Source organism: Cavenderia fasciculata, assembly GCF_000203815.1.
Source record: "Cavenderia fasciculata unplaced genomic scaffold Scf_EU5ZYIE01BBABR-5, whole genome shotgun sequence".
NCBI classification, from domain to species: Eukaryota; Evosea; class Eumycetozoa; order Acytosteliales; family Cavenderiaceae; genus Cavenderia; species Cavenderia fasciculata.
In genome coordinates, this window is record NW_004457690.1 from 274,988 (window position 1) to 286,003 (window position 11,016).

Genomic DNA, 11,016 nt, shown 5'->3' on the forward strand with positions numbered 1-11,016 from the left:
TTTATTTTTTTTTTAATGACCACTAATAACCAAATTTTCCTTTGAAAGATCAGTATAAATCTGCACTCGACTATTTACCAAACCCAAACTATTTCTAATAAACAATAATCTACCATGATCCAATATTCTTTTTGCCTTGTAACCCAATTCCTCTTTTCTCTCTTTTGAAAAGACCAAATCATAATTTACTCCATCAATCTTGGTGGTGGTCACCACATTTTCCATATTTTCTTTCATTTTCTCTTCCTCTTCCTCCTCCTCCTCCTCCTCCTTCTTCTTCTTCTTATTTAAAGTAGCCCAACTAGTAATTGATACCAAAGTATTAAATTCTTGTTCCGATAAACCAATAACATCTTTAATAAATGATTGATTGATATAAGAATCCCAAGTACAAAGATGATGACAACAAGTAGCAATTGCAATACCTTTGAATCCATCCAAATCTCTTTCCTTTTTTGTATTATAGATACATTTTAAAGTAAAATCTGTTGCACATCCGCATAAATGTTTACTAATAATAGTATAATTTTGCGTATTGTTTGATAAAATGGGAATTGATTTTAAATCAAAATGTCTAATATCAATCAAACATCTTTCAAAGTATGTACAAGATTTTTCATTCTTGATTGCCAAATCTTTTGATTTTAATGATTTAAACTTTTGACGATCAATCATGATATGACCAGATTCCTTTTCCAACGCACTAAATACATGATATCCCAATTTACCACTACCAGCACCAAATTCCAAAAAAATTGAATCCTTTTTTAATAATCCTTCTCTTTCAATAATTGATAAAATACAAGATTCTTGTTTTAAATGTTTTAATTTTGATATTGATTCAATTCTAAAAATAATAAAAAAATTAATAAAAAAAAGAAAGAAAAAGGATTAAAGATCCTTTTTTTTTACATACTTTGAAATTTGATTAAATGAAGAGTGTTGATGAATATAGGTTTCAATACCATTTGGAAATAATTGATTAAATATATTATCCAATTTAATAGAAATTTCATTCAATTCAATTGTTGAAATGTTTGATAATGGTATTGTATTAAATATTGGTAAATTTCCATTTATATTTTCTTTATAATATTGTTGTTGTTGTTGATTGATTATTATCTCTTTCTTCTTTTTCTTTTCTTTTTGATCATTATTGTTATTTGATAATTCTTTTTGATGATGTTTACAATAGATTGATTGATCTTTATCATCTTTATCTTTATCATTTGACAATTGTAATTTACAAAAGAATGATCTATTTTTACGTTTATTTATAATCCAATATTGACATTTTGATTTTGATATTTGTTCTAATCTTTCATTCTCTGTTGGTTGAGTATTAAAAGACATTATTATGAATGAATAATAAAAAAAAATGATCGTCTCTCCTATTGTCATTTTTTTTTTTTTAATTTTATTCATTTTTTTTAAATTTTAAAATTATCTTTTAATTTTCTAATTTGACCAAGAATTTGTTGAGGACTACTACTACTATAATCAATACCATTAAAAATACCATTTAAATGAACTCTCATAAATGGATTAAAGGTTCTTTCTTTGGCAATGGTAGAGGGAATAGTTGGTAGATTGTTGGTACGTTGTTGTTTTGACCATTCCAACATTTGATTGATATCTTGGTTGTCTGGTTCCAATGATTTAGCAAACAATAGATTATTAACTGTATATTCATGTCCAACCCAAAGTTTTGTATCTTCTGGTAATTGACCAATCACTCTATACAATGCATCATACATTTGTGTTGGATCACCTTCAAATAACCTACCACATCCTCCAATAAATAATGTATCTCCTGTAAATAGATTCCTTTCTTTTTCATCTTCAACATAATATAATACATGTCTTAAAAAAAGATATAGAATTAGATCAAATTATCTTTTTTCTTTTCTTTCTTTCTTTCTTTTCTTTCTTTCTTTCTTTGTTTACTTTACCCAGTAGTATGAGCAGGAGAAGAAAAAACTTTAACATTTAAAGCACCAACTTTAATTGTTTCATTATTATTTACTTTTTGGGTGATTGATTCAATACGATCATCACCACCGATAACAGGTAGACTATGATTATTGAGTAACTCTTTCATTTGTTTGTTACCACCTGCATGATCCCAATGATGATGAGTTGATAGAATACTTGTAATCTCTACATTGTGCTGTTTTGCAGCTTCAACTACTTTGTTTGGTTCTGCACAATCAATGGCTGCTGCTTTATTAGTTGTTTCATCAACCAGTAAATAACTATAATTATCTGATAATATTGGTACTACTATTACTTTCATTCTTCTTTTTATATTTAAAGCAAAAGATGAAGATGAAGATATTAATCTTTTGATCATCTCGGGACACTCAAATTGAATATCCCAATTTTCTATTTACATTTGAGAGTTCGGGGTTTCGGAACAACAATTATTATAAATCTTTTTTTTTTTTTATATATTTTTATTACAACACTCTACAACACAATAGAAGTTCTTCTTCTTCTTCTTCTTCTCTATTCATAATTTATATCTTTCTAAAAAAATGAAATCAATTATAAAATTGATATTATTTTTAACATTTGTTATTACTATTGTTCATAGTCATTCATCTATATCAATTGCAAACAAGATTAAAATAGATACAAATTTGGTTGAAGATGTAAAAGGAGTAATAACATGTGACCTATGTCTAGTAGTAGTTAAAACAGTTCAAGCAATGCTTCAAACTGAAACTGGTCAACAAGATGTACTCAAATATTCTGTAGATACTTGTGTATTATTTAAAATTGAAAAACCTGAAGTTGTAAGTATAAAATTTATAGAAATAGAAAAGATATATAAATCTTTCATCTTGATCTAATCATTTCTTTTTTTTCTTTTTTTTCCTTTTCTTTTTTAGTGTGAAGGATTATTACCATTATTTTCAAATGAAACATTTGATATAGTAGGGAATAAAAGTTATTCACCAGAATATTTATGTGGATTTGTAGGGATTTGTCCATTTACACCAAAGAATTTTAGTGGAGTGGTAGAGTTTCCAAAACCAAAGCCACCTCATGTCGATCCTGTACCACCTAAAAAGGGTGGACCATCGGCCACTATACTTCATCTAAGTGACCTTCATGTGGATACCATGTATGTGGCTGGTAGTAACAATGATTGTGGAGAGCCTATTTGTTGTCGTGCTCATAATGGTATGGGTAGCGGACCGACTGCTGCCGGCTATTGGGGAGACTATCATTGTGATGTAAACATGCCAACTCTGATTAGCATGTTGGAACACATTGCAAGCGAGCATACAATCGATTATATCCAATGGACTGGTGATAATGTACCACACGACATTTGGATGCAAACCAGAGAAACTCAACTCAATGCAACTCATCATCTCACCAATCTCATCAAACAATACTTTCCGGGTGTACCAGTTTTCCCATCGATTGGAAATCATGAGGCCGTTCCAGTCAATGCAATGCAATTGCCTCCAAACAGTAATTGGTTGTTTAGTGCATTGACACAGTATTGGGGTGAATGGTTAGATGATGATGCATTGTCTACATTGGATTTTGGTGGTTACTATACCGTCATGATGCCACCACCTCTTCAAAATACTAGAATGGTATCATTAAATATGAATTGGTGTAATGATCAAAATCTATATCTTTTGGCCGATAGTACAAACCCTGCAGGTATGATTACTTGGTTGGTCAACACTCTTCAAGCAGCTGAAGATGCCGGTCAAAAGGTTTATATCATCGGTCATATTCCACCAGGTATCTCTGATTGCGTTGATGTCATCTCTCAACAACTCTATCAAATTGTTAATCGTTATGAAGACAGTATCGTCGCTTCATTCTATGGTCACACTCATCGTGATGGATTTGAAGTTTATCGTACCAATGATACTACTAATCGTCCCTCTGGTGTAGTATATATCACTCCATCCACAACCACATTCCAAAATCAAAATCCTTCTTATCGTATTTATACTGTTGATATTGACTCGTCGTATTTGGTTGAATCATCAACCTATCATATTGACTTGGATCAAGCAAATCAAGCAGGAAATAGTTCATTACCAATTTGGAAACTTGAATACAATGCAACCGATGTCTACCAAATGGATAATCTATTTGCTCAAGATTGGCAAGACGTCATCACTCGTTTCTCTACCAATCATACAATGCTAACAGATTATTATAATCGTATTTATTCCTCGAGTCCATATCCAATCGCTAATCCATGTACTTCCAATACTTGTATTCAACATACTCTTTGTGAATTGGAATCTACTTTTTACTATCAATATAAAGCTTGTATAGTAAAATCTTATAATAACAACTTAATTAGTTTAATTAATCATTATGAATTTATTAATCATCAAAAACAAGTTTGTTAAAATTAAAAATAAAAAAGAATAAAGATGTATTTTTTTAAAATATCTATCTCTCTGGGTTGCCCATTTTTCTTTCGTCATGCAAACTGCATTTGGATAGCACTGACGTCAAAACCGGTCAGATGAGATGGTTTGTTTTTTTTTTTTTTAATTTTTTTCCTTTTTCCATTGCAACATTCAAGTTCTGCTACTACTTTTTTTTTTTTTTTTTATTAAACAAACCTTCAAACTCAAGTAGTTATTAGTATTAGTAACAACAAAGAAGAAGAAGAAGAGGATTGTGTAGAGTGATCGATTTCTCAACAACCACATACTACACACAACACACAACACACACTACTTTGTAAATTGTGATTAGTGTTCATCAACCTTTTTCCTATTTGTGTGAATATTAGTCAATTCAAATTTAAATTTAGTAATTACAATTTGTGTTTCTGTTGTTGTAACTTTCTTTCTTTTAACGTAGTTAGTTATCTTTTTTTTTTTTGTTTAAACAAAAAAATGACAACAACACAAGACATTGTTCAAAATAGATCAATTAGAAGAGCACAACAAAAGTTGGTTCAACTATTTGATTCAATCTCACCAAAAAATGACTTAGGTAAAAAGGTTTTACTTTTAGGTGCAATTGGAGGTGGAGTTTATTCTCTATTTAAATTTTATTCAACTCAAAATGAAAGTATGTAGAAATCAAACAACTATATATATATATATCATTTACTTATTTTTTTCTATTTTTTAGATAAAAAACAATCAGGATTAATAGTTGATAATAAAGTTCAATCAAATGATAAATCAAAGAAAAGAGTAACAGTAGATGCAGTATTCTTTCGTCGTTTGGGCAAGATTATAAAGATTATTATTCCATCGATTCGATCAAAGGAATTCCTTAGTTTAATGTTTTTAACTTCATTATTGTTGGCTCGTACCATGCTATCCGTATCGATTGCCGAAATTGCTGGTAGAAATGCACAAAACCTCGTCGCCAGAAAATGGAAGGAAATGCGTAATGGTGTCCTCAAATTTGCCGTCATTTCCATCCCTGCCTCATTTGTAAACTCTGCTCTAAAGTATGAAACCGATATGTTGGCTCTTCGTTTTAGAAAACGTCTCTCTGAATATGTTCACAAGGAATATCTTGAAGGTGTAAACTTTTATAAAGCTTCTCATCTTGGTGGTTCAAACAAAATTGATAATGCGTAAGCGAATAGAAAACAAAAGAAAAAAACAATCATTTCATTTATTAATAACTCTTTTTTTTTTTGATTTTTTATAGTGATCAAAGAGTAACAAGTGATATTGAACAATTTTGTAATTCAATGAGTAATCTTTATACAACAGTATTTAAACCAGTATTGGATTTAATATTGTTTACTCAAAAATTGGTTGGTGTTATGGGTTGGGGTTCTCCAATGTTAATGTTTGGTTATTTCATTATTTCTGGTTTCTTAAAGAGAATTATTATGCCTCCTTTTGGTCGTGTAAGTAGAAACAAATAAGAAATTTATTATTTATTTATTTTCCTTTTACTTATAATTATTTATTATTTTTCTCTTTCTTTTAGTTGACAGCAAAACAATCAGAATTGGAAGGAAATTATCGTACAGTTCATCAAAGATTAATTACCAATGCAGAGGAAATTGCTTTCTATGATGGTAGTAAAAAAGAAAGAGAAATTATTAATTTATCTTTTGGTGATATTTTCAAACATACAAGTTATGTTAGTTATTTGAAATGTTTAGTTGGAAGTAAGAAACAATATTTATAATATAATATATTCTATATATCTTTTCATTTTATTAATTTTCTTTTCTTTTTACTTTTCTTTTTTACTCTTTTAGTATTTGATGGATTTTTAGTAAAATATTGTGCATCAATTGTTGGATATGGATGTATGGCATTACCAATTTATTTAGGAATAAAGGGAACAAGTGGAAAGGATTCAACTGAATTGACCAAGGATTATATTCGTAATACTCAATTGATGGTTGCATTGGCACAAGCCATCGGACAATTGGTATTGTTGGGCAACAAGATCACAAACATGGCCGGTTACACATCACGTGTATCCGAGTTGTTAGAGATGATCAAGAGTATCAAGGAACGTGGTAGCAGCACATTCACCATCGTCAACGAGGACGATATTTCATCAAACAATAGCGCCGTCACAACCCCCACCACCACCGACATTTACATGGACAATGACCAACCTGCCTGGCTCCAAGAATGGCGTCGTCGTTGTGACCAACTTCGTTCCATCAAGAGATCGTCGTCATCTCAATCGATGCCATCGGTTACTGGCGGCGGCAACTTTATTGAAGGAGAGTTTATCAAGTTTGAAAACGTGTCGATTGTATCACCGGAAGGTAAGCTCCTCGTCACTGACCTCAACTTTGAGGTAAAGCCACACCAAAACGTTATGATCACCGGTCCAAACGGTAGTGGCAAGTCATCACTCTTCCGTATCCTCGGAGAGTTGTGGCCATTGCATTGTGGTACCGTCATCAAGCCACGCAAGGAAGATATCTTGTTTGTGCCACAAAAGCCATACCTTGTCCTCGGTACTTTGCGTGATCAAATCATCTACCCACACTCTGCCGAAGATATGGCTCGTAACGGTATCACCGACGAAGATCTTCAACACCTCCTCCAAACTGTCGATCCAAACAGCACCATCATTCGTCAATGGGCTTGGGATGACGTCAAGGACTGGTTCACCGCCCTCTCTGGTGGTCAAAAGCAACGTATTGCCATGGCTCGTCTCTTTTATCATCGTCCTCAATACGCCATCCTCGATGAATGTACTTCTGCCGTCTCTGATGAAGTTGAAGGTAAAATTTATGAAACTTGTAAAACTCTTGGTATTACTCTTTGTATGTATAAAGAAAAGAAAATAGAAAAAAAGTAAAAAAGAATAGGTTTATTAATCTTTTATTTATTTTTCTAGTCACTGTTTCACATAGACAACAATTACGTGCCTATCATGATTATCAATTATTATTTGATGGTAGAGGTGGTTGGGAATGGACAAAGATTGATCATTCAGATATTAATAAGCCATTATCATACAAATAAAATAAAATAAAATAAATAAATACATAAATACATAAATATTATTTTCCAAATCCAAAACTTTATTTTGTTTATTTATTTATTTATTTATTGAGTGAATCATTCTAATATAGTGGTGTGAAATTTTATCAGATCTTGGCAAATTGGCATCATCAGCAAGAATGAGGGCGTTGAACACTGTATCGAATTCACTGATTGGTTATACTTTGAAATGCGGAACGTCGTTGAATCCTGGGAGAGGGGATCACCATCTCGAAAGATTCAATCTTTAAACTACGTTCCATATTCATAGTTTCAACTCAGTCAATCCTGAATTTCACATACTACAATTTACCCTCACATCACGTGCTCGTGTTCAATCACAGATTAGAAACGACTTAATAATCATTGGATTTTTACTGATGGATTTGGTACAAAGTTTGAATGGTGATGACAGTTCGGACCAATTCGAGAGAAGATGATTGTTCTTGTTTGTTGAGACCATAATCTCCTCTCATACATCCTATCTCTTGTTTTGAATTTAGTGAAATAATATTCCAATTCACAGATAGGACTCTATTGACAATAGAAATGTATTGATATTGGAAACACAACAACAATATAATGGAATTCAACTACTTATAAATGCCAATGAGTGTTCGATATTCACTCCATATGATTTGAATTGTGTTTTTCACAATATGATGAAGACGACGATGATTACAGCGAAAGTGAGACCGTATAGTCGGTACATTAAAGATCAAGATAGCCGCAATCATTGAAAACTAACAGGCTGTTTTATTAATATTATTGGATAAAGTATCTCTAACTCTCGATGCATGTTTCATATTTATATTTTAAGAAAATTGTGTCACATATGAACATCATTGTAAAAATACTGATATAGTTATGAATTGATGAATATGACAATAAAACATCATCATCATTGATGTAACACTTCTTATAAACCCCACACTAGTACATTTACACCCACACACAATGATTTTTCATTATCTTTTGTGATACCATCAATCAATGGTATCTGGTATCACTATGGATGATCAAAAATGATTTTTTAAAAAATTGTAGTTTGATGAATGTAATGTGTTGGGGGGTAAGATGAATGATTGATTAAATGCAAGTACACTGTTTTCAACAATGGATAATTAATAATAATAATAACAAGAAGAGTCAAAACATCTTTATCATTTTATTTTGTTATTTTGTTATACAGAGAGAGAAAGAAATGAAAATAATAATAATACTATTAATTACAACTATACTACTACTACTTCAATCCCTATTAATTGAAGGACATAGTTTTATGAAATGTGTCAATTTTGATTATAATCAAAATCGATGTACTTCATTCCCAAGAAATTGGCAGTTGACAGATCAACAAGGTGATCGATTCCTCTTTCAAAGAGGAAAGTTTACCAAACCGGCTCCAACTCAATTGGGTCAAGCATGTGGTCCATTCCAAAGAATTAATACTTCTCCCATCCAAAATCAATATGATGCACGTTATCCAATGGGTCAATTCTATCCAGGTCAACAAATTTGTTCTCAGTGGCCTGCTAGAAATCATGCTACCCAAATTCGTGCCGGTGAAGTTAAAATTTATTTATCAAATCAAAGATCTGGTATGGAAGTAAGTAAATTAATTAAACACAACAAAAATTAATATATTAATTATTTCTATTTATTAATATATTCTTTTTAGACTCAAGATGATAGTCAAGAAACCTTTTTCTCACATCCAGTAGCAACTAGTAGATTTGGAAATTGTTCAGATTATTTAAAGAATACCAATGATGCTACTTGTACTGCATGTTATAATGTTCCATCAACTCCAGGTAAATATGTTTTACAATGGTTCTGGGAATTCAATGCTCAAGAATATTACATGACTTGTGCCGATATTGAAATTGATGCCAAATTTGCAAATGGAAATAATTATCAACCCCAAAGATATCAAGCTCCTCAACAACAACAACAACAACAATATCAAGCTCCACAACAACAATATCAAGCACCAAAACAACAATATCAAGCACCAAAACAACAAACTCCACAATATCAAGCTCCTCAACAACAACAACAATATCAAGCACCAAAACAACAATATCAAGCACCAACAAATAGAAAAGTTAATTTTGAAAGAGGAAATGAAGTTGATCTTTTAACCGAGGGAGTTGTAAATTACAATCTTGTTGATAAAAGTGCGTCGTATCTTAGACCATCGGTATCAAGTTTTTTGGATCATCAAGTAATTGAAATTGCTCCATTAAACAATGTAAACTATTACTTGGCCTGTCAAAATGGTGACTTGTGCTTTAACAAGCGTGATATTAAAGGATTCAAGGTTATTCTACAAGGTGAACGTCAAGCAGTCTCTAACCTTGCCTTTAATATTGTCTCTTCCAACAATGAAGCCAGCCAAACCTTCCCAATGCTATATCCAAGCCAAGAATGGGTCGATGATAATTGGCACGTTCTCTTCTTCCCTAGTGAACTCATCACAGCTGATAGATTCAAAGGTGTAATGATCAGTGGTCTAGGAAATCAAGAAAATTCTCGTCATGTTTATATTGATAGAATTTCTTTTGTTAGAAAGTAAAAAAAACAAACATACAAAGTATCCTTAACGGTTTTTAAAAAAATTAAATTAATTAATAAAAATATATATGTATTTGGACAAAAATATTAAAAACAAAAAAAAAGACTCGATATTAGGAGGACAAAGGGTCTCAAAGTCTCAGCTCAGAGGTGGGAAATTAAATTAAATAAAAAAAAAAACAGGGTTCTCTGAGACAAACATTACGTTACAGCAAACTTCATTATAACCCCCCTTAATGAATTCAGGAACGAACTGAAAGAGACAACCTCCTCCTCTCAATATTAAATATTCGACTAAACTAAAGACTACCCATCTCTCTCTCTCTTTATATATATATATAAAATATTTCTATTTCTTTCAAGTGTCCTTGGTAGTCAAGAAATTAATAATAATAATAATAATAATATAACAGCACTGATATAAAAGTGATGAATAACGACAATAATAATAACAATACATTAATTTCTACTATTATCTATCAAGAAACAAGAGATAATTAAACAACAACAACAACAAGGAGTAGCAAAACAAAAAAGAGAGAGATTGTAATAATAACACGACGTTCTCCTTTTGTGTGTGTGTGTATATCTTTTTAAAAGTAAAAAATCTAGATTCATTACAAAACAGCAGACAATCTATTAAAAAGGTAACGTATACATATATATATATATATATAATATATAATATATTTTAATTCATTAATTATCACATGACATGATTGATTATTACTATTGCCTGCTGCTACTGCTATTGTTGATGAACTTGACCCTCCCTTAAGATAGAAGAAGAAGAGTTGAGAAGGGGAAACAAACAAATACAACCCTCTATATATAAAAAAAAAAATAGATGTGATCAAAAAGAGGAGAGAGAGAGACAAACACACTTGCTGTTTATGTGTGGTGAATATTGATGGATAATTTGATATTTTATTCAATCAAAAAAAATTATCACTAA

The 11,016-nt window shown here is 31.1% G+C and overlaps 5 protein-coding genes across 5 annotated transcripts; 3 read left to right on the forward strand and 2 right to left on the reverse strand.

The window, feature by feature from the left end:
• Positions 1-12: 12 nt before the first annotated feature.
• Positions 13-1,353, reverse strand: DFA_09068 (uncharacterized protein; the record flags this gene model as incomplete). The annotated part of the gene is made up of 2 exons (XM_004354872.1): positions 13-847; positions 917-1,353. 2 exons carry the CDS (start codon positions 1,351-1,353, stop codon positions 13-15), a joined length of 1,272 nt encoding a protein of 423 aa, XP_004354924.1.
• A 77-nt stretch (positions 1,354-1,430) lies between these two features.
• gloB1 (hydroxyacylglutathione hydrolase) lies at positions 1,431-2,296 on the reverse strand (the record flags this gene model as incomplete). The annotated part of the gene is made up of 2 exons (XM_004354873.1): positions 1,431-1,863; positions 1,953-2,296. 2 exons carry the CDS (start codon positions 2,294-2,296, stop codon positions 1,431-1,433), a joined length of 777 nt encoding a protein of 258 aa, XP_004354925.1.
• A 241-nt stretch (positions 2,297-2,537) lies between these two features.
• sgmB (saposin B domain-containing protein) lies at positions 2,538-4,394 on the forward strand (the record flags this gene model as incomplete). Its single annotated transcript, XM_004354874.1, has 2 exons — positions 2,538-2,798; positions 2,895-4,394. 2 exons carry the CDS (start codon positions 2,538-2,540, stop codon positions 4,392-4,394), a joined length of 1,761 nt encoding a protein of 586 aa, XP_004354926.1.
• Positions 4,395-4,892: 498 nt separating this feature from the next.
• abcD2 (ABC transporter D family protein) lies at positions 4,893-7,466 on the forward strand (the record flags this gene model as incomplete). Its single annotated transcript, XM_004354875.1, has 7 exons — positions 4,893-5,070; positions 5,134-5,461; positions 5,495-5,590; positions 5,668-5,872; positions 5,956-6,139; positions 6,233-7,264; positions 7,339-7,466. The coding sequence occupies 7 exons, from the start codon at positions 4,893-4,895 to the stop codon at positions 7,464-7,466; spliced, it is 2,151 nt and encodes a 716-aa protein (XP_004354927.1).
• A 1,222-nt stretch (positions 7,467-8,688) lies between these two features.
• DFA_09072 (uncharacterized protein) lies at positions 8,689-10,562 on the forward strand (the record flags this gene model as incomplete). The annotated part of the gene is made up of 3 exons (XM_004354876.1): positions 8,689-9,093; positions 9,166-10,058; positions 10,475-10,562. The coding sequence occupies 3 exons, from the start codon at positions 8,689-8,691 to the stop codon at positions 10,560-10,562; spliced, it is 1,386 nt and encodes a 461-aa protein (XP_004354928.1).
• Positions 10,563-11,016: the final 454 nt, after the last annotated feature.